A 24619-nucleotide genomic window follows, 5' to 3' on the forward strand; every position below is an offset into this window, starting at 1 on the left:
CAGCCTCTGTCACTATTCCAACCGTCCCCTCCTCGTCTGGATGAACCCATCACCTCCCAGCCTCTATCACTATTCCAACCGTCCCCTCTTTGTCTGGATCAACCCATCAGCTCCCAGCCTCTGTCAGTATTCCAAACGTCCCTTCCTCGTCTGGATCCACCCATCACCTCCCAGCCTCTGTCACTATTCCAACCGTCCCCTCCTCGTCTGGATCCACCCATCACCTCCCAGCCTCTGTCAGTATTCCCACTCTCCCGTCCTCCCTTGATCCACCCATCACCTCCCAGCCTCCATCACTATTCCCACCTTCCCCTCCTCATCTGGAACCACCCAACTACTCCCAGCCTTTGTCAATATGCCCACCCTCCCATCCTACCTGGATCCACCCATCACCTCCCAGCCTCAATCACTATTCCCAACTCCCCTCCTCCCTGGATCCACCCAACTCCTCCCAGCCTCCATCACTATTCCCACCCTCCCCTCCTCCCATCACCTCCCAGCCTCTGTCAATATTCCCACTCTCCCGTCCTCCCTGGATCCACCCATCACCTCGCAACCTCTGTCACTATTCCCACCCGCCACTCCTCGTCTGGATCCACCCATCACCTTAAAGCCTCTGTCACTATTCCCGCCCTCCCCTCCTCGTCTGGATCCACCCTTCACTCCCCAGCCTCTGTCACTATTCCCACACTCCCCTCCTCATCTGGATACACCCATCACCTCCCAGTCCCGTCACTAATCCCACCCTTCCATGCTCCCTGGATCCACCAATCTCCTGCCAGCCTCTGTCAATATTACCACCCTCCCCAGCTCTTCCGGATCCACCCTTCACTCCCCAGACTTTGTCACAATTCCCACCGTCCCCTCCTCGTCTGGATCCACCCATCACCTCACAGCCGCAGTCACTATTCCCACCTCCCCTCCTCCCTGGATCCACCCATCACCTCCCAGCCTCTGTCACTATTCCCACTCACCCGTCCACCCTGGATCCACCTATCACCTCCCAGCCTCTGTCACTATTCCCACTCTCCTGTCTTCCCTGGATCCACCCATCACCTCCCAGCCTCTCTCACTATTCCCACCGTCCTCTCCTCCCTGGATCCGCCCATCACCTCCCAGCATCTGTCACTATTCCCACCCTCCCCTCCTCGTCTGGATCCACCCATCACCTCCCAGTCCCGTCACGAATCCCACCCTCCCATGCTCCCTGGATCCACCCATCTCCTCCCAGCCTCTGTCAATATTCCCACCCTCCCCTGCTCGTCTGGATCCACCCTTCACTCCCCAGCCTCTGTCACTATTCCAACCGTCCCCTCTTTGTCTGGATCAACCCATCAGCTCCCAGCCTCTGTCAGTATTCCAACCGTCCCTTCCTCGTCTGGATCCACCCATCACCTCCCAGCCTCTGTCACTATTCCAACCGTCCCCTCCTCGTCTGGATCCACCCTTCACTCCCCAGACTCTGTCACAATTCCCACCTTCCCCTCCTCGTCTGGATCCACCCATCACCTCCCAGCCTCTGTCACTATTCCCACTCTCCCGTCCTCCTTGATCCACCCATCACCTCTCAGCCTCCATCACTATTCCCACCTTCCCCTCCTCATCTGGAACCACCCAACTCCTCCCAGCCTTTGTCAATATGCCCACCCTCCCATCCTCCCTGGATCCACCCATCACCTCCCAGCCTCAATCACTATTCCCAACTCCCCTCCTCCCTGGATCCACCCAACTCCTCCCAGCCTCCATCACTATTCCCACCCTCCCCTCCTCCCATCACCTCCCAGCCTCTGTCAATATTCCCACTCTCCCGTCCTCCCTGGATCCACCCATCACCTCCCAGCCTCTCTCACTATTCCCACCGTCCTCTCCTCCCTGGATCCGCCCATCACCTCCCAGCATCTGTCACTATTCCCACCCTCCCCTCCTCGTCTGGATCCACCCATCACCTCCCAGTCCCGTCACGAATCCCACCCTCCCATGCTCCCTGGATCCACCCATCTCCTCCCAGCCTCTGTCAATATTCCCACCCTCCCCTGCTCGTCTGGATCCACCCTGCACTCCCCAGCCTCTGTCACTATTCCAACCGTCCCCTCCTCGTCTGGATGAACCCATCACCTCCCAGCCTCTATCACTATTCCAACCGTCCCCTCTTTGTCTGGATCAACCCATCAGTTCCCAGCCTCTGTCAGTATTCCAACCGTCCCTTCCTCGTCTGGATCCACCCATCACCTCCCAGCCTCTGTCACAATTCCCACCTTCCCCTCCTCGTCTGGATCCACCCATCACCTCCCAGCCTCTGTCACTATTCCCACTCTCCCGTACTCCCTTGATCCACCCATCACCTCCCAGCCTCCATCACTATTCCCACCCTCCCCTCCTCATCTGGATCCACCCATCACCTCAAAGCCTCTGTCACTATTCCCACCCTCCCCTCCTCGTCTGGATCCACCCTTCACTCCCCAGCCTCTGTCACTATTCCCACACTCCCCTCCTCATCTGGATACACCCATCACCTCCCAGTCCCGTCACTAATCCCACCCTTCCATGCTCCCTGGATCCACCAATCTCCTGCCAGCCTCTGTCAATATTACCACCCTCCCCAGCTCTTCCGGATCCACCCTTCACTCCCCAGACTTTGTCACAATTCCCACCGTCCCCTCCTCGTCTGGATCCACCCATCACCTCACAGCCTCAGTCACTATTCCCACCTCCCCTCCTCCCTGGATCCACCCATCACCTCCCAGCCTCTGTCACTATTCCCACTCTCCTGTCTTCCCTGGATCCACCCATCACCTCCCAGCCTCTCTCACTATTCCCACCGTCCTCTCCTCCCTGGATCCACCCATCACCTCCCAGCATCTGTCACTATTCCCACCCTCCCCTCCTCGTCTGGATCCACCCATCACCTCCCAGTCCCGTCACGAATCCCACCCTCCCATGCTCCCTGGATCCACCCATCTCCTCCCAGCCTCTGTCAATATTCCCACCCTCCACTGCTCGTCTGGATCCACCCTTCACTCCCCAGCCTCTGTCACTATTCCAACCGTCCCCTCCTCGTCTGGATGGACCCATCACCTCCCAGCCTCTACCACTATTCCAACCGTCCCCTCTTTGTCTGGATCAACCCATCAGCTCCCAGCCTCTGTCAGTATTCCAACCGTCCCTTCCTCGTCTGGATCCACCCATCACCTCCCAGCCTCTGTCACTATTCCAACCGTCCCCTCCTCGTCTGGATCCACCCTTCACTCCCCAGACTCTGTCACAATTCCCACCTTCCCCTCCTCGTCTGGATCCACCCATCACCTCCCAGCCTCTGTCACTATTCCCACTCTCCCGTCCTCCCTTGATCCACCCATCACCTCCCAGCCTCCATCACTATTCCCACCCTCCCCTCCTCATCTGGAACCACCCAACTCCTCCCAGCCTTTGTCAATATGCCCACCCTCCCATCCTCCCTGGATCCACCCATCACCTCCCAGCCTCAATCACTATTCCCAACTCCCCTCCTCCCTGGATCCACCCAACTCCTCCCAGCCTCCATCACTATTCCCACCCTCCCCTCCTCCCATCACCTCCCAGCCTCTGTCAATATTCCCACTCTCCCGTCCTCCCTGGATCCACCCATCACCTCGCAACCTCTGTCACTATTCCCACCCTCCACTCCTCGTCTGGATCCACCCATCACCTCAAAGCCTCTGTCACTATTCCCGCCCTCCCCTCCTCATCTGGATCCACCCTTCACTCCCCAGCCTCTGTCACTATTCCCACCGTCACCTCCTCGTCTTGATCCACCCATCACTCACAGCCTCTGTCACTATTCCCACCTCCCCTCCTCGTCTTGATCCACCCATCACCTCCCAGCCTCTGTCACTATTCCCATACTCCCCTCCTCGTCTGGATCCACCCATCACCTCCCAGCCTCAATCACTATTCCCAACTCCCCTCCTCCCTGGATCCACCCAACTCCTCCCAGCCTCCATCACTATTCCCACCCTCCCCTCCTCCCAGCCTCTGTCAATATTCCCACTCTCCCGTCCTCCCTGGATCCACCCATCACCTCGCAACCTCTGTCACTATTCCCACCCTCCACTCCTCGTCTGGATCCACCCATCACCTCAAAGCCTCTGTCACTATTCCCGCCCTCCCCTCCTCATCTGGATCCACCCTTCACTCCCCAGCCTCTGTCACTATTCCCACCGTCACCTCCTCGTCTTGATCCACCCATCACTCACAGCCTCTGTCACTATTCCCACCTCCCCTCCTCGTCTTGATCCACCCATCACCTCCCAGCCTCTGTCACTATTCCCACCCTCCCCTCCTCGTCTGGATCCACCCATCACCTCCCAGCCTCTGTCACTATTCCCTCTGTCCCCTCCTCCCTGGATCCACCCATCACCTCCCAGCCTCTGTCACTATTCCCTCTGTCCCCTCCTCCCTGGATCCACCCATCACCTCCCAGCCTCTGTCACTATTCCCACCTCCCCTTCTCATCTTGATCCACCCATCACCTCCCAGCCTCTGTCACTATTCCCACCCTCCCCTCCTCGTCTGGATCCACCCATCACCTCCCAGCCTCTGTCACTATTCCCTCTGTCCCCTCCTCCCTGGATCCACCCATCACCTCCCAGCCTCTGTCACTATTCCCACACTCCCCTCCTCATCTGGATACACCCATCACCTCCCAGTCCCGTCACTAATCCCACCCTTCCATGCTCCCTGGATCCACCAATCTCCTGCCAGCATCTGTCAATATTACCACCCTCCACAGCTCTTCCGGATCCACCCTTCACTCCCCAGACTTTGTCACAATTCCCACCTTCCCCTCCTCGTCTGGATCCACCCATCACCTCACAGCCTCAGTCACTATTCCCACCTCCCCTCCTCCCTGGATCCACCCATCACCTCCCAGCCTCTGTCACTATTCCCACTCACCCGTCCACCCTGGATCCACCCATCACCTCCCAGCCTCTGTCACTATTCCCACTCTCCTGTCTTCCCTGGATCCACCCATCACCTCCCAGCCTCTCTCACTATTCCCACCGTCCTCTCCTCCCTGGATCCACCCATCACCTCCCAGCATCTGTCACTATTCCCACCCTCCCCTCCTCGTCTGGATCCACCCATCACCTCCCAGTCCCGTCACGAATCCCACCCTCCCATGCTCCCTGGATCCACCCATCTCCTCCCAGCCTCTGTCAATATTCCCACCCTCCACTGCTCGTCTGGATCCACCCTTCACTCCCCAGCCTCTGTCACTATTCCAACCGTCCCCTCCTCGTCTGGATGAACCCATCACCTCCCAGCCTCTACCACTATTCCAACCGTCCCCTCTTTGTCTGGATCAACCCATCAGCTCCCAGCCTCTGTCAGTATTCCAACCGTCCCTTCCTCGTCTGGATCCACCCATCACCTCCCAGCCTCTGTCACTATTCCAACCGTCCCCTCCTCGTCTGGATCCACCCTTCACTCCCCAGACTCTGTCACAATTCCCACCTTCCCCTCCTCGTCTGGATCCACCCATCACCTCCCATTTTAATACCCATTCCCATTCTGATGAGTCGGTCCACGGCTTCCTCTTGTGCCAAGACGAGGCCAACCTTAGGGTAGAGGAGCAACACATATTCTGTCTGGGTAGCCTCCAACCTGACAGCTTGAATATTGATTTCCCCTTCAGGTAAACAGAAAACTACGCCTTTCCCCACTTCACTGGGAGGCTTTCCTCCACCAATCACTATTCCCAACTCCCCTCCTCCCTGGATCCACCCAACTCCTCCCAGCCTCCATCACTATTCCCACCCTCCCCTCCTCCCATCACCTCCCAGCCTCTGTCAATATTCCCACTCTCCCGTCCTCCCTGGATCCACCCATCACCTCGCAACCTCTGTCACTATTCCCACCCTCCACTCCTCGTCTGGATCCACCCATCACCTTAAAGCCTCTGTCACTATTCCCGCCCTCCCCTCCTCGTCTGGATCCACCCTTCACTCCCCAGCCTCTGTCACTATTCCCACACTCCCCTCCTCATCTGGATACACCCATCACCTCCCAGTCCCGTCACTAATCCCACCCTTCCATGCTCCCTGGATCCACCAATCTCCTGCCAGCCTCTGTCAATATTACCACCCTCCCCAGCTCTTCCGGATCCACCCTTCACTCCCCAGACTTTGTCACAATTCCCACCGTCCCCTCCTCGTCTGGATCCACCCATCACCTCACAGCCGCAGTCACTATTCCCACCTCCCCTCCTCCCTGGATCCACCTATCACCTCCCAGCCTCTGTCACTATTCCCACTCTCCTGTCTTCCCTGGATCCACCCATCACCTCCCAGCCTCTCTCACTATTCCCACCGTCCTCTCCTCCCTGGATCCGCCCATCACCTCCCAGCATCTGTCACTATTCCCACCCTCCCCTCCTCGTCTGGATCCACCCATCACCTCCCAGTCCCGTCACGAATCCCACCCTCCCATGCTCCCTGGATCCACCCATCTCCTCCCAGCCTCTGTCAATATTCCCACCCTCCCCTGCTCGTCTGGATCCACCCTTCACTCCCCAGCCTCTGTCACTATTCCAACCGTCCCCTCCTCGTCTGGATGAACCCATCACCTCCCAGCCTCTATCACTATTCCAACCGTCCCCTCTTTGTCTGGATCAACCCATCAGCTCCCAGCCTCTGTCAGTATTCCAACCGTCCCTTCCTCGTCTGGATCCACCCATCACCTCCCAGCCTCTGTCACTATTCCAACCGTCCCCTCCTCGTCTGGATCCACCCTTCACTCCCCAGACTCTGTCACAATTCCCACCTTCCCCTCCTCATCTGGATCCACCCATCACCTCCCAGCCTCCATCACTATTCCCACCCTCCCCTCCTCATCTGGAACCACCCAACTCCTCCCAGCCTTTGTCAATATGCCCACCCTCCCATCCTCCCTGGATCCACCCATCACCTCCCAGCCTCAATCACTATTCCCAACTCCCCTCCTCCCTGGATCCACCCAACTCCTCCCAGCCTCCATCACTATTCCCACCCTCCCCTCCTCCCATCACCTCCCAGCCTCTGTCAATATTCCCACTCTCCCGTCCTCCCTGGATCCACCCATCACCTCGCAACCTCTGTCACTATTCCCACCCTCCACTCCTCGTCTGGATCCACCCATCACCTCAAAGCCTCTGTCACTATTCCCGCCCTCCCCTCCTCATCTGGATCCACCCTTCACTCCCCAGCCTCTGTCACTATTCCCACCGTCACCTCCTCGTCTTGATCCACCCATCACTCACAGCCTCTGTCACTATTCCCACCTCCCCTCCTCGTCTTGATCCACCCATCACCTCCCAGCCTCTGTCACTATTCCCACCCTCCCCTCCTCGTCTGGATCCACCCATCACCTCCCAGCCTCAATCACTATTCCCAACTCCCCTCCTCCCTGGATCCACCCAACTCCTCCCAGCCTCCATCACTATTCCCACCCTCCCCTCCTCCCATCACCTCCCAGCCTCTGTCACTATTCCCGCTCACCCGTCCACCCTGGATCCACCCATGACCTCCCAGCCTCTCTCACTTTTCCCACGGTCCTCTCCTCCCTGGATCCGCCCATCACCTCCCAGCATCTGTCACTATTCCCACCCTCCCCTCCTCGTCTGGATCCACCCATCACCTCCCAGTCCCGTCACGAATCCCACCCTCCCATGCTCCCTGGATCCACCCATCTCCTCCCAGCCTCTGTCAATATTCCCACCCTCCCCTGCTCGTCTGGATCCACCCTTCACTCCCCAGCCTCTGTCACTATTCCAACCGTCCCCTCCTCGTCTGGATGAACCCATCACCTCCCAGCCTCTATCAGTATTCCAACCGTCCCCTCTTTGTCTGGATCAACCCATCAGCTCCCAGCCTCTGTCAGTATTCCAACCGTCCCTTCCTCGTCTGGATCCACCCATCACCTCCCAGCCTCTGTCACTATTCCAACCGTCCCCTCCTCGTCTGGATCCACCCTTCACTCCCCAGACTCTGTCACAATTCCCACCTTCCCCTCCTCGTCTGGATCCACCCATCACCTCCCAGCCTCTGTCACTATTCCCACTCTCCCGTCCTCCTTGATCCACCCATCACCTCTCAGCCTCCATCACTATTCCCACCTTCCCCTCCTCATCTGGAACCACCCAACTCCTCCCAGCCTTTGTCAATATGCCCACCCTCCCATCCTCCCTGGATCCACCCATCACCTCCCAGCCTCAATCACTATTCCCAACTCCCCTCCTCCCTGGATCCACCCAACTCCTCCCAGCCTCCATCACTATTCCCACCCTCCCCTCCTCCCATCACCTCCCAGCCTCTGTCAATATTCCCACTCTCCCGTCCTCCCTGGATCCACCCATCACCTCGCAACCTCTGTCACTATTCCCACCCTCCACTCCTCGTCTGGATCCACCCATCACCTCAAAGCCTCTGTCACTATTCCCGCCCTCCCCTCCTCATCTGGATCCACCCTTCACTCCCAGCCTCTGTCACTATTCCCACCGTCACCTCCTCGTCTTGATCCACCCATCACTCACAGCCTCTGTCACTATTCCCACCTCCCCTCCTCGTCTTGATCCACCCATCACCTCCCAGCCTCTGTCACTATTCCCACCCTCCCCTCCTCGTCTGGATCCACCCATCACCTCCCAGCCTCAATCACTATTCCCAACTCCCCTCCTCCCTGGATCCACCCAACTCCTCCCAGCCTCCATCACTATTCCCACCCTCCCCTCCTCCCATCACCTCCCAGCCTCTGTCACTATTCCCGCTCACCCGTCCACCCTGGATCCACCCATGACCTCCCAGCCTCTCTCACTTTTCCCACGGTCCTCTCCTCCCTGGATCCGCCCATCACCTCCCAGCATCTGTCACTATTCCCACCCTCCCCTCCTCGTCTGGATCCACCCATCACCTCCCAGTCCCGTCACGAATCCCACCCTCCCATGCTCCCTGGATCCACCCATCTCCTCCCAGCCTCTGTCAATATTCCCACCCTCCCCTGCTCGTCTGGATCCACCCTTCACTCCCCAGCCTCTGTCACTATTCCAACCGTCCCCTCCTCGTCTGGATGAACCCATCACCTCCCAGCCTCTATCAGTATTCCAACCGTCCCCTCTTTGTCTGGATCAACCCATCAGCTCCCAGCCTCTGTCAGTATTCCAACCGTCCCTTCCTCGTCTGGATCCACCCATCACCTCCCAGCCTCTGTCACTATTCCAACCGTCCCCTCCTCGTCTGGATCCACCCTTCACTCCCCAGACTCTGTCACAATTCCCACCTTCCCCTCCTCGTCTGGATCCACCCATCACCTCCCAGCCTCTGTCACTATTCCCACTCTCCCGTCCTCCCTGGATCAACCCATCACCTCCCAGTCCCGTCACTAATCCCACCCTTCCATGCTCCCTGGATCCACCAATCTCCTGCCAGCCTACATCACTATTCCCACGTCCCCTCCACCCTGGATCCACCCATCACCTCCCAGCCTCTCGCACTATTCCCACTCTCCCCTCCTCCCTGGATCCACCCATCACCTCCCAGCCTACATCACTATTCCCACGTCCCCTCCTCCCTGGATTCACCCATCACCTCCCAGCCTCTGTCACTATTCCCGCCCTCCCCTCCTCTTCTGGATCCACCCATCATCTCCCAGCCTCGGTCACTATTCCCACTCTCCAGTTCTCCCTGGATCAACCCATCACCTCCCAGCCTCCATCACTATTCCCACTCTCCCGTCCTCCCTGGCTCCACCCTTCACCTCCCAGCCTCTGTCACTATTCCCACTCTCCTGTCCTCCCTGGATCCACCCATCACCTCCCAGACTCGGTCACTTTTCCCACCCTCCCCTCCTCCCTGCATCCACCCATCACCTCCCAGCCTCTGTCACTATTTCCACTCTCCCGTCCTCCCTGGATCCACCCATCACCTCCCAGCGTCTGTCACTATTCCCACCCTCCCCTCCTCGTCTTGATCAACCCATCACCTCCCAGCCTCTGTCACTATTCCCAACTCCCCTCCTCCCTGGATCCACCCAACTCCTCCCAGCGTCTGTCACTATTCCCACCCTCCCCTCCTCGTCTTGATCCACCCATCACCTCCCAGCCTCTGTCACTATTCCCACCCTCCCCTCCTCCCATCACCTCCCAGCCTCTGTCAATATTCCCACTCTCCCCTCCTCCCTGGATCCACCCATCACCTCCCAGCCTCTGTCACAATTCCCACTCTCCCCTCCTCCCTGGATCCACCCATCACCTCCCAGCCTCCATCACTATTCCCACCCTCCCCTCCTCCCATCACCTCCCAGCCTCTGTCAATATTCCCACTCTCCCCTCCTCCCTGGATCCACCCATCACCTCCCAGCCTCTGTCACTATTCCCACTCTCTCGTCCTCCCTGGATCAACCCATCACCTCCCAGCCTCCATCACTATTCCAACCCTCTCCTCCTCGTCTGGATCCTCCCATCACCTCAGAGCCTCTGTCACTATTCCCACACTCCCTTCCTCATCTGGATACACCCATCACCTCCCAGTCCCGTCACGAATCCCACCCTCCCATGCTCCCTGGATCCACCAATCTCCTGCCAGCCTCTGTCAATATTCCCACCCTCCCCAGCTCTTCCGGATCCACCCTTCACTCCCCAGCCTCTGTCACTATTCCCACTCTCCCCTCCTCCCTGGATCCACCCATCACCTCCCAGCCTCTGTCACTATTTCCACCCTCCCCTCCTCTTCTGGATCCACCCATCACCTCCCAGCCTCTGTCACTATTCCCACTCTCCCGTCCTCCCTGGATCAACCCATCACCTCCCAGTCCCGTCACTAATCCCACCCTTCCATGCTCCCTGGATCCACCAATCTCCTCCCAGCCTCTGTCAATATTCCCACCCACCCCTCCACCCTGATACACCCATCACCTCCCAGCCTACATCACTATTCCCACGTCCCCTTCTCCCTGGATCCACCCATCACCTCCCAGCCTCTGTCACTATTCCCGCCCTCCCCTCCTCTTCTGGATCCACCCATCATCTCCCAGCCTCGGTCACTATTCCCACTCTCCCGTTCTCCCTGGATCAACCCATCACCTCCCATCCTCCATCACTATTCCGACCCTGCCCTCCTCGTCTGGATCCACCCATCACCTCACAGCCTCAGTCACTATTCCCACCTCCCATGCTCCCTGGAACCTCTCAACTCCTCCCAGCCTCTGTCAATATTCCCACCCACCCCTCCTCCCTGAATCCACCCATCACCTCCCAGCCTCTGTCGCTATTCCCACCCTCCCCTCCTTGTCTGCATCCACCCATCACCTCCCAGCATCTGTCAGTATTCCCACCTCCCCTCCTTCCTGGATCCACCCATCACCTCCCAAGCCTCTGTCACTATTCCCGCCCTCCCCTCCTCTTCTGGATCCACCAAACTCCTCCCAGCATCCATCACTATTCCCACCCTCCCCTCCTCCCATCACCTCCCAGCCTCTGTCACTATTCCCACTCTGCCGTCCTCCCTGGATCCACCCATCACCTCCCAGCGTCTGTCATGATTCCCACCCTCCCCTCCTCGTCTTGATCCACCCATCACCTCCCAGCCTCTGTCACTATTCCCTCCGTCCCCTCCTCGGCTGGATCGACCCATCACCTCCCAACCTCCGTCACTATTCCCACCGTCCCCTCCTCCCTGGATCCACCCATCACCTCCCAGCCTCAGTCACAATTCCTACTCTCCCCTCCTCCCTGGATCCACCCATCACCTCCCAGCCTCTATCACTATTCCCACCCTCCCCTCCTCGTCTGGATCCACCCATCACCTCCCAGTCCCGTCACGATTCCCACCCTCCCCTCCTCGTATGGATCCACCCATCACCTGCCAGCCTCTGTCACTATTCCCACCTTCCCCTCCTCTTCTGGATCCACCCATCACCTCCCAGCCTCTGTCACTATTCCCACTCTCCCGTCCTCCCTGGATCAACCCATCACCTCCCAGCCTCCATCACTATTCCAACCATCTCCTCCTCATCTGGATCCACCCATCACCTCCCAGTCCCGTCACAATTCCCACCCTCCCCTCCTCGTCTTGATCCACCCATCACCTCCCAGCCTCTGTCACTATTCCCTCCGTCCCCTCCTCGGCTGGATCGACCCATCACCTCCCAGCCTCCGTCACTATTCCCACCGTCCCCTCCTCCCTGGATCCACCCATCACCTCCCAGCCTCTGTCACAATTCCTACTCTCCCCTCCTCCCTGGATCCACCCATCACCTCCCAGCCTCCATCACTATTCCCACCCTCCCCTCCTCGTCTGGATCCACCCATCACCTCCCAGTCCCGTCACGATTCCCACCCTCCCCTCCTCGTATGGATCCACCCATCACCTGCCAGCCTCTGTCACTATTCCCACCTTCCCCTCCTCTTCTGGATCCACCCATCACCTCCCAGTCCCGTCACGATTCCAACCATCTCCTCCTCATCTGGATCCACCCATCACCTCCCAGTCCCGTCACGATTCCCACCCTCCCCTCCTCGTCTGGATCCACCCATCACCTGCCAGCCTCTGTCACTATTCCCACCTTCCCCTCCTCTTCTGGATCCACCCATCACCTCCCAGTCCCGTCACGATTCCAACCATCTCCTCCTCATCTGGATCCACCCATCACCTCCCAGTCCCGTCACGATTCCCACCCTCCCCTCCTCGTATGGATCCACCCATCACCTGCCAGCCTCTGTCACTATTCCCACCTTCTCCTCCTCTTCTGGATCCACCCATCACCTCCCAGCCTCTGTCACTATTCCCACTCTCCCGTCCTCCCTGGATCAACCCATCACCTCCCAGCCTCCATCACTATTCCAACCATCTCCTCCTCATTTGGATCCACCCATCACCTCCCAGTCCCGTCACGATTCCCACCCTCCCCTCCTCGTATGGATCCACCCATCACCTGCCAGCCTCTGTCACTATTCCCACCTTCCCCTCCTCTTCTGGATCCACCCATCACCTCCCAGCCTCTGTCACTATTCCCACTCTCCCGTCCTCCCTGGATCAACCCATCACCTCCCAGCCTCCATCATTATTCCAACCATCTCCTCGTCATCTGGATCCACCCATCACCTCCCAGTCCCGTCACGATTCCCACCCTCCCCTCCTCGGCTGGATCGACCCATCACCTCCCAGCCTCCGTCACTATTCCCACCGTCCCCTCCTCCCTGGATCCACCCATCACCTCCCAGCCTCTGTCACAATTCCTACTCTCCCCTCCTCCCTGGATCCACCCATCACCTCCCAGCCTCCATCACTATTCCCACCCTCCCCTCCTCATCTGGATCCACCCATCACCTCCCAGTCCCGTCACGATTCCCACCCTCCCCTCCTCGTATGGATCCACCCATCACCTGCCAGCCTCAGTCACTATTCCCACCCTCCCCAGCTCTTCCGGATCCACCCTTCACTCCCCAGCCTCTGTCACTATTCCCACTCTCCCCTCCTCCCTGGATCCACCCATCACCTCCCAGCCTCTGTCACAATTCCCACTCTCCCCTCCTCCCTGGATCCACCCATCACCTCCCAGCCTCTATCACTATTCCCACCCTCCCCTCCTCGTCTGGATCCACCCATCACCTCCCAGCCTCTGTCACTATATCCACTCTCCCGTCCTTCCTCGATCCGCCCATGACCTCCAAGCCTCTGTCACTATTCCCACCCACCCCTCCTCCCTGAATCCACCCATCACCTCCCAGCCTCTGTCGCTATTCCCACCCTCCCCTCCTTGTCTGCATCCACCCATCACCTCCCAGCATCTGTCACTAGTCCCACCCTGCCCTCCTCGTCTGGATCGACCCATCACCTCCAAGGGTCTGTCACTATTCCCACCTCCCCTCCTTCCTGGATCCACCCATCACCTCCCAAGCCTCTGTCACTATTCCCGCCCTCCCCTCCTCTTCTGGATCCACCCATCATCTCCCAGCCTCTGTCACTATTCCCACCCTCCCCTCCTCGTCTGGATCCACCCAATACCTCCCAGCCTCTGTCACTATTCCCACCCTCCCCTCCTCGTCTGGATCAACCCATCTCCTGCCAGCCTCTGTCAATATTCCCACCCTCCCCAGCTCGTCTGGATCCACCCTTCACTCCCCAGCCTCTGTCACTATTCCCACCGTCACCTCCTCGTCTGGATCGACCCATCACCTCCCAGCCTCTGTCACTATTCCCACCTCCCCTCCTCCCTGGATCCACCCATCACCTCCCAGCCTCTGTCACTATTCCCACTCTCCCGTCCTCCCTGGATCCACCCATCACCTCCCAGCCTCTGTCACTATTCCCACTTTCCCGTCCTCCCTGGATCCACCGATCACCTCCCAGCCTCCATCACAATTCCCACCCTCCCCTCTTCGTCTGGATCCACCCATCACCTCCCTGCCTCTGTCACTATTCCCACCCTCCCCTCCTCCCTGGATCCACCTATCACCTCCCAGCCTCTGTCACTATTCCCACCGTCCCCTCCTCGTCTGGATCCACCCATCACCTCCCAGCTTCTTGTCACTATTCCCACTCTCCCGTCCTCCCTGGATCCACCCATCACCTCCCAGCCTCTGTCACTATTCCCACTTTCCCGTCCTCCCTGGATCCACCGATCACCTCCCAGCCTCCATCACAATTCCCACCCTCCCCTCTTCGTCTGGATCCACCCATCACCTCCCTGCCTCTGTCACTATTCCCACCCTCCCCTCCTCCCTGGATCCACCCATCACCTCCCAGCCTCTGTCACTATTACCACCCTCCCCTCCTCCCTGGATCCACCCATCACCTCCCAGCCTCCATCACTATTCCCACTCTGTACTCTGTGCCATGGATTTTTAAACACCGTCCACGTGCCTGATGTGGCCTTGCCAGATAAAAGATGTTCCCAAATAACACTTCTTAGCTCCTGCCTAATACCCTCATAATTTGTCCTACTCCAATTTAAAACTCTCCCAGAAGGACCACACCTATTCTAAAAGTGAAGGAGTTGTGGTCACTTTCCCCTAACTGATCACCCACTGGCCAGGCTCATTACCCAACACCAGGTCCAGTACGACCCCTCCCATCGTTGGACCTTCCACTTATTGATTTAAGAAGCCTTCCTGGATATATTTAAATTCTGTCCCATCTAAACCCCTTTACACGAAGAAGATCCCTGTTTATATTAGGGAAGTTGAAATCCCCCATGACAACATCCCAAATATTTTCAAGCATTTCCTGAATCTGAGTACATATCCTTTCTGCAGTGTCTTGGTGTCTATTAGGGTGATTGGGTTATTAGGTTATTCTTCCTATTCCTGAATTCCACCCAAATGGACTCGGTGCCTGGCCCCTCCAGTGTATCTCCCCTGAGTGCAGCTATGATATTGTCCCTGATTAGTAGTGCACCCCTCCCACTCTTTTACTTCTCCCTCTATCTTTTCTAAAACTTTGAAAACCTGGTACATGAATCTTTCACATGAGAAGATCTGCTGGAAATCCAAAGCAACACAGTGAAGATGCTGGAGGAACTCAGCAGGTCAGGCAGCGTCTATAGAAAAGAATAAACAGTCGATGTTTCTGGCCATGACCCTTGAACAGGAATTGATTAACTATTCCCATCCCTCTCTCAACCAAGTTTCAATAATGGCCACAACATCGTCACTCCACGTAGTAATCCACGTCTAAGTTCATCACCCTTACCCATAATACTCTTAGCATTTAAATAGACGCATTTCAAACTATCCGACCCATCTCCCTGATATCTTCCCTTGCTGACCTGGAGCTCCGGTTTCCAGAACCCACAAAACTAGTTTAAACTCTCCGGAGTAGTATCGGCAAACCTCCCGGCCTGGATATCGGTTCCCTTCCAGTTCAGGTGCAACCTGTCCCTCTTGTACAGGTCGCCTCTTCCCCAGACAAGGTTCCAACTTGAAACCCTGTCCCCTGCTCCATCCCCTCGGCCATCCGTGCTATCGCCTCCATTCCTACCTGCACTGGCCCATGGCACATTACAACCTTGGAGGCCAGCCTCTTTCCTAACTCTACTCACTGCGTAGGACCTCTTCCCCTTTTCTACCTATGTCATTGAGGCCAATGTGCACCACGACCTCTAGCTGACCCTCCTCCCCCTGGCGAACACTCCGTCTCGGGACAGAGAACAGTCCAGCACAGAACAGGCCATTCCGCCCACAATGCTATGCTGAACCAGCTATGAAGCAAATCAAAAACACCCGCACACTAATCCCTTCTACCTCCACCACGTCCGAATCCGTCCATTTTCCTTATATCCATCTGATATCCAAACGTCTCTTAAAAGCCTTTAATGTATTTGCCTGCATTCCGGGCATCTACCACTCTGAGTAAAAAATTTACCCCTCATATTCCCGATAAACCTACCCCCTCTCACCTTCAGTGCATGCCCTCTGGTATTAGACATTTCAACCCTGGGAAACAGATACTCCCTGTGTATGCTCTCGATACCTCTCATAATCTGATAAACCTCTGTCAGATCTCTCCTCAGCCTGTGCCACTCCAGAGAAAACAACCCACGTTTCTTCCCCTCCCCCTCTCCCATGGGGCAGAGGGTATAAAAGTCTGAAAGCACTACCTCTAGGAAGAGCAACTCACACAAAATGCTGGTGGGACACAGCAGGCCAGGCAGCATCTGTAGGGAGAAGCGCTGTCGACATTTCGGGCCGAGACCCTTGAATTTCCTGCATCTGCAGATTTCCTCGTGTTCTCATCCACAAAGAAGAGGACAGCTTCTGTATGTCTTAGACAACCGGACAGTCTTCTAGTACGATGAAATGTACCATTGACTCCACAGTCTGCCTGGTCATGACCCTGCACCTTATCGTCTGCCTGCACCGCATTTTCTCTGTAGCTGTGACATTTCATTCAGCATTGTTAGCGTTTCATCAAGTTCGCTGATGACACGACCGTGGTGGGTCTCATCAGCAAGAACGACGAGTCAGCTTACAGAGAGGAGGTGCAGCAGCTAACAGACCGGTGCAGAGCCAACAACCTGTCTCTGAATGTGAACAAAACCAAAAGAGATGTTGACTTCAGGAGGGCACGGAGCGACCACTCCCCGCTGAACACCGACGGCTCCTCGGTAGCGATTGTAAAGAGCACCAAATTTCTTGGTGTTCACCTGGCGGAGAATCTCAGCTGGTCCCTCAACACAAGCTCCATAGCAAAGAAAGCCCAGCAGCGTCTCTACTTTCTGCGAAGGCTGAGGAAAGTCCATCTCCCACCCCTGAAAATGTTGTCTCGTTTTTACTATGTACTGTACCAGCAGTTATGGTCGAAATGACAATAAAAGTGACTTGACTTCACCTTGTTCTACCTTAATGCTCTGTGCAGTGATCTGATCTGTATGAACAAGCTCTTCACTGTACCCCCAAACAATAATTTTCACGACGTAAGTCAGTAATGATAAGCCCAGCTCTGATTCTTATCAGTTCCGTTACTGAGGATCAGCAAGCTGCTGTCTCCACCCTCTTCGTTGCCGGAGAAAACAACCTCTCTCTCTCTCCCCCTTTCTAGGAAGAGAGAGAGCCTGTCTGAGATACTGGAGTGCTGTAGTTTTAACGGATTTTAGAGTGAGGACTCTTTGGGGGCTATTTGCTATTGCTTGCATGCTTGGGGGGGGGGTGAGGGTCAGTGCTTCTGTTAGTACAAGTGGGGGGAGAGTTGATGCTGCTGCTTGTGCACGGGGGGAGGGCGGCACCAGGGTATCGTTCATTCTTGGGGGTTTCATGAATGTCTGTGAAGAGTAAGAATTTCAGGTTGTATACTGCATGCATTCTCTGATATTAAATTGAACCACCTGATTGGCAGGGGTGTGTCTGCATCCTCATTCTCCTCTCCCCTCCTTGCTCAGAATCAGCTTCTGATCGGCAGGGTTGAGGTTGCCCCTTAATTTTCTCTCCTCTTCCTCATTTGTACGTCTACGAAAGCCAGCATCTACCGGAAGATCTCACCTGCCATCACTGCCTTGTCACGGTCCTTACACCTCATTGTCTGCCCATACTGCAACTTTCCCTGTAACTGTGACACTTTATTCCATTATTGTTCTTCCCTTGTGGTGCCTCGACGAACTTTACAGAAGGCATGCAAAACAAAATCTTTCGCCGTACCTTGCTACGTGTGGCAATCGTAACCAATTTATCAAAAAAACCCATCCAAATCTGAATTGTGGATGCTGGAGGATCTCGGCAGGTCATGGAAATTAATAAACAGTTTATGTTTCAGGCTGAGACCCTTTGTTACGGCTGGAAAAGGAAGGGGAAAGACGCCAGAACGAAAAATGTGGGGAGAAGGGAAGGTAGGAGGGTGGCAAAGGTCAAGGGCTATAAAGGAAGGAATCTGATTGGAGAGGAGAGTGGACAGGGGGAGGTGATAGGCAGGCAAGAAGATCCTCAAGGCCAGAGTGGGGATTAGAAGAGTTAATTTCTTTTTCTGCATTTTCTGTGTGATCCATAATTCAGATTCAGATGAGTGGTTTCGGTCAATTGGTTCCAGCCGACATGTCAAGTCACTTTTTATTGTCATTTTGACCATAACTGCAGGTACAATACACAGTAAAAACGAGACGTTTTTCAGGACCATGGTGCTACATGAAACAATACAAAAACTACACCGAACTACGTAAAAACATAGAAAAAAACTAGACAACAGACCTACCAGGATGGCATAAAATTCACAAAACAATGCAGGCATTAAAATAAATAATAAACAAGATAATAGGCACAGTAGAGGGCAGTAAGTTGGTGTCAGTCCAGGCTCTGGGTATTGAGGAGTCTGATGGCTTGGGGGAGGAAACTGTTACATAGTCTGGTCGTGAGAGCCCAAATGCTTTGGCGCCTTTTCCCAGACGGCAGGAGGGAGAAGAGTTTGAATGAGGGGTGTGTGGGGTCCTTCACAATGCTGTTTGCTTTGCCAATGCAGCGTGTAGTGTAAATGTCTGTAATGGCGGGAAGAGAGACCCAGATGACCTCACTATCCGCTGCAGGGTCTTGCAATCTGAGACGGTGCAATTTCTGAACCAGGCGGTGATGCAGCTGCTCAGGATGCTCTCAACACAACCCCTGTAGAATGTGATGAGGATGGGGGGGGGGGGGGTGGGAGATGGACTTTCCTCAGCCTTCGCAGAAAGTAGAGACGCTGCTGGGCTTTCTTTGCTATGGAGCTGGTGTTGAGGGACCAGGTGAGATTCTCCGCCAGGTGAACAACAAGAAATTTGGTGCTCTTAACGATCTCTACCGAGGAGCCGTCGGTGTTCAGCGGAGAGTGGTCGCTCCGTGCCCTCCTGAAGTCAACAACCATCTCTTTTTGTTTTGTTCACATTCAGAGACAGGTTGTTGGCTCTGCACCAGTCCATTAGCTGCTGCACATCCTCTCTATAAGCTGACTCGTCGTTCTCGTTGATGAGACCCACCATAGTCGTGTCATCGGCGAACTTGATGATGTGGTTCCAGCTGTGTGTTCCAGCACAGTCGTGGGTCAGCAGAATGAACAGCGGTGGACTGAGCACACAGCCCTGGGGAGCCCCCTGTGCCCAGGTATGGTGAAAAAGTTGGCACGCTTTCTACAGTGCAAAGGGAAAATATTAATCATGGATACCGTTTGGTCATCTAGTACTAGAATCTATTCTATCTATGTTTGTATTCCAACTAATTTTACCAATGAATTTGCATTTTTAAGGATGATTTTTCTTTTTTGGAGGGAAATCGGCAAGTGAAAGTTGTCAACAAGGAGATACTTCCTATGGTAACGTCATGACTTTTGTCCCCTTACTCTGAACCCAAATCGTCGCAAACCTCCTTTCAACAAAGGCTACCCAAACGAACAATTTCCGATTGCAACATTAAACAGATTTAATCGCACTGGACTACCCGGAAGCGGAAGAAGAGTCGGACAAAAGGGCGGGAAGGGAAGAATTGACCAGTCAAATATGAGCTTGCACACAAAATTCACGCCCATTCAGTCAGAGATGCGTCTATTGGATGATGACAGCTGTCCATCTGCAGCGCAGCCGTTGAGAGGGTATGCTCTGATTGGTGTAGCGGCACACAAATAACAGCTTCTCCCTACACCATACGACTGGAGGCTTACGGCGGGCCAATCAGGAATCTCGTTCTACAGCTCCGTGGGAAAGTACCGCCTCCGATTGGAGGAACCCGAATAGGCCACGTCAAGGGGGATGACTCCTCCGATTGGTTGAAGATGTCGGCGACGTCCGCCTATGACCAACCGGAGGCGCCACCAACTTGGTGAACGGCTGTCGCTGATTGGTGGAGAACAGGAGGCCAGCCAACCCCGAAGGTGTTTACTGACGGAGCGGCGGGAGGGGGGGAAGCGAGCGTGATCAGGGCCACGATGAGGTAAAGTTTGCTTTTAAAGCGTTAACCGGCCGTTCAAAGTTTTGACGGGCGACTTTTTTTTTAAAAGCCTTCCTCACCTACCCCGAGGGGCGGCCAACGATGAGCAGCGGGGCGCCCGAGGCCAAGCAGCGGCGGCTGGACGCGGGCGAGAAGGCCGAGGCGGGCGGCGCGCGTGCGCCGGAGGCGGCGGCCGCCGGGCTTGAGGCGGCGGTTGCCGGGCAGCGGGGGGGAGCCGAGACCGGGGCCGGCGCCTGCGCAGCAGCAGCAGCGGCCGCCGCCGCCGCCGCGGTTGCCGGGCAGCCCGTCTCCGGGGCGACGCAGCGCGCGCTGGAGGCGGTGGACGCGTGCCAGCGCGAGCTCGAGGCGCTGAGCGAGCGCGCCGGCGAGGAGATCCTGCGCGTCGAGCGCAAGTACGGCGAGCTGCGGCGGCCACACTTCGAGCGGCGCAACCGGCTGATCGAGGACATCCCCGGCTTCTGGGTCACCGCCGTATCCTTCCCCCGGATTGCACAGCTCTTCTGATCCAGGGCTTCGCATTCTGTGGTTGGAATGTACTGCCTGGTGCTAATCTGCGTCATTTTCCTGGTGTTGCATTTCAAGTTCAAAGTAACGTTTATCACCCTTTACACAGAGGGTTGTGGGTGCCTGGAATGACTTGCCAGGGATGGTGGTGCAGGCGAAAACATCAGGGGTATTTAAGAGCCTTTTGGACAGGCACATGGATGAATGAAAAATAGGAGGTTAGGGGGTAGTGTGGGTTTAGTACTTTTTTTTAAGGATTATATGGGTCAGCACATCATGGAGGACTGAAGGGCCTGTACTGTGCTGTAGTATTCTAGTGTCTAGTACCGGGGTACACCTATGTCACCACGTACCTGTGGACAAACTCAACAAATCTATAGGATAGTGATTATAACAAGAATCAATGATGGATCTGCTAGAGTGCAGACAACAAAACTGTGCATGTGGAAATATAAATTAATAGGGAGAACTTGAAATAACAAGATTAAGATTCCTTAAAGTGAGATCATTGTTTCTGGGAGTGTAGTTATTCCCTTTCGTTCAAGAGCTTGATGGTGGAGTGGTAATGAATGTTTCTGAACCTGGTGCTGTGAGTTCTGAGGCTCCTGTGCCTTCTACCGGGTGGCCGCAGTGAGACGAGAGGATCTCCGATGATGGATGCTGCTTCCCTGCGTAGTGGTCGGGAGGGTTTAATTGTCATTCAACCATACACCTGTATATAGCAAAATGAAACATCGTCTCTCTGGGGACACAGGGCAAAACACAGCACCAGTGGTGATTCTGCTGCTGTATCTTCGCTATTTTCACGTCTATCAACATTAACACATTGTTAACTATTTGCATAACTGTGCTGCGGTTTTAATTTTTATTTTGCAAACTGTATTCACAGCTGGTTGTTCAGTACAACTTCTGATTGGCAAATGGTATTTGGGTTCCAGCTGACTGCACTGAATGAGCTGAAGTGGTTTAGTTTGCGTTTCCTGGGAAGCTGCGGAAAGTTGTGAAGCCAGCCCCCCTGTGGGCACTGGCCTCCGCGGCATCCATCGTTAAGGACCCCATCACCCAGGACATGTTCCCTTCTCATTCCTCCAATTGGGAAGGAGGTACAGGAGCCTGAAGAGACACACTCAGTGATTCAAGAACAGCTTCTTCCCCACCGCTCCGATTTCTGAATAAACAATGAATCCATGAACACTACCTCACTACTTTTTTTTTGCACTACTTATTTAATTTAACTTTTTAATATATGTACTGTAGTTTTTATTAACGTATATTGCAATGTACTGGTGCCACAAAACGTTTCACGGTCCATGCCAATGGAAAAAGTCAGAATCAGGTTTATTATCACTGGCATGTGCAGTGAAATTTGTTAACTTTAGCAGCAGCAGTTCAATGCAATACATAACCTAGCAGAGAGAGAAAGATAATAAAAACAAATAAATTACGTGTATTGAATAGATTTTTATGAAGTGCAAAAACAGAAATACTATATATTTTTGAAAAAAGTGAGGTGGTGTCCAAAGATTCAATGCCCATTTAGGAATCAGATGGCAGATGGGAAGAAGCTGTTCCTGAATGGCTGAGTGTGTGCCTTCAGTCTTCTGTATCCACTACCTGATGGTAACAATGAGAAAAGGCCATGCCCTGGGTGCTGGAGATCTTAAATAATGGATGCTGCCTTTCTGAGACACCGCTCCCTAAAGATGTCTTGGGTACTTTGTAGGCTAGTACCCAAGATGGAGCTGACTAGATTTACAACCTTCTGCAGCTTCTTTTGGTCATGTGCAGTAACCCCTCCACACCAGACAGTGATGTAGTCTGTTAGAATGCTCTCTACGATAAGAATATAGAAGTTTTTGAGCATCTTTGATGACATGCCAAATTGCTTCAAACTCCAAAAAAGCATAGCCACTGTCTTGCTGCCTTTATGACTACATCAGTATGTTGGGACCAGGTTAGATCCTCAGAGATTTTATCAGTCTGGAACTTGAAGCTGCTCACTCTCTCCACTTCTGATCGCTCTGTGAGGATTGGTATGATTTCCTTGGTCTTACCCTTCCAGAAGTCCACATTCAGCTCTTTGACATTGAGTGCCAGGTTGTTGCTGGGGCACCACTCCACTATCTCACTCCTGTACGCCCTTTCGTCACCAGCACAACAATGGTTGAATCTCAGGTGGTATCTGAGCTTTGCCTAGCCACACAGTCATGTGTATAAAGAGTAGAGCAGTGGGCTAAGCACGCACTCCTGAGGTGCGCCAGTGTTGATCATCAGCAAGGAGGATATGCAATCACCAATCCGCACAGACTGTGGTCTTCCGGTTGGAAGTCGAGGATCCAATTGCAGCGAGAAGTACAGAGACCCAGGTTCTGAAACTTCTCAGTCAGGACTGTGGGAATGATGGTATTAAATGCTGAGCTATAGTTGATGAAAGGTATCTTAACATGGATGTTTGTGTTGTCCAGGTGGTCTAAGGCTGTGTGAAGAGCCATTGAGATTGCGTCTGCTGTTGACTCTATTGTGGCGATAGGCAAATTGCAACGGGTCCAGGTCCTGAGGCAGGCGTTCAGTCCAACCTCTCAAAGCATTTCATCACTGTAGATGTGAGTGCTACTGAGCGACAGTCAGTATAGCTGGTATAACTCGTGCTGCCTCGGTTTTAACAGTGGACCAGAAGTACGCTGTGGCTGCCGCAGCTTTTCTTTGGCGTGTTGCAGTGGGGCCTGGCACGATGCATGAAGTAACTGAGTTGCACTGGTGCCTTATGCGGAAGTGCTGCAGGAACTCAGCAAGTCCGACAGCATCTATGGAGTTAGCGTTTCGGGCCAAGGCCCTTTGTCAGGGCTGGAAAGGAAGGGGAGAGGGGGAGGTGATGGGGGGAGCACGCAATAGGCCACGTAAACTACAGCGTATTGGTGTTTTGACGAGCTGTGCTGGTGCCGAACATTTACTGTAATGTGCTGCATGGAGCTGCATCACTTTATTTTGCCAGCTGTCTGAGATGCATTAGTGCCACCATTTGTTCTAGCAGACTCTGCAGAACAAATCCTCTTTGTGTTGAGTACGATCAGAAGTATGCCATTTGGCCCATCGAGTCTGCTGTGTCATTCCTTCATAGCTGATTTATTATCCCTTTCAACCCCCAAATCCCTGCTTCTCCCCATAACCTTTGATGTCCTGACTAATCAAGAGCCTCTGCATTAAGTACACACATAGAATAATTCCCTCTAGCCAAAGAAGCTCCTCCTTACCTCTGCTCTAAATGGACATCCTTGTGTTCAGAGGCTGTGCCCTCCGGTCCTAGACTGCCCCACAATAAGAAACATCTCCACATCCACTCTATCCAAGCCTTTCAATATTCAATAGGTTCAATTGAATCTCTGCACCCCCCCCCCCCCCACACACACGAACTCCAGCGAATGTTTTGCCTGTTGCATGATTTGCGCTGTATGGTTGTGCATGAAATACAGTCAGGGTTGCATCTTCTGCTAACGTGAATGTTTAGTGTTGCATAGAACCTGCACTGTCCATTTAGGCAGTTGATCAGGTGACAGTAGTTTGCAGGGCATCGGTGATGCACCATCAATAACTCACTCTGAGATGTAAAGGCGAGATATTGGCTTTAATTGACTGGAAGAAGGAACCAGCAGCGAGTGACCACCATACTACATCCTGGAGACTGAAGCCGAGCATCAGGCCTTGATCGCC

At 54.8% G+C, this 24619-nt stretch overlaps 1 protein-coding gene across 1 annotated transcript in view; it reads left to right on the forward strand.

The window, feature by feature from the left end:
• The first annotated feature begins 19948 nt into the window (after positions 1-19948).
• Positions 19949-24619, forward strand: part of LOC132380722 (protein SET-like) — a 19833-nt gene continuing 15162 nt past the window's right edge. The window contains exon 1 of the mRNA XM_059949712.1: positions 19949-20896. Coding sequence (XP_059805695.1) covers positions 20489-20896 — 408 coding nt within the window. The 5' untranslated portion in view covers positions 19949-20488. The remainder of the gene's footprint in view (positions 20897-24619) is intronic.

This window comes from Hypanus sabinus, chromosome 24 (assembly GCF_030144855.1).
Source record: "Hypanus sabinus isolate sHypSab1 chromosome 24, sHypSab1.hap1, whole genome shotgun sequence".
NCBI lineage: Eukaryota > Metazoa > Chordata > Chondrichthyes > Myliobatiformes > Dasyatidae > Hypanus > Hypanus sabinus.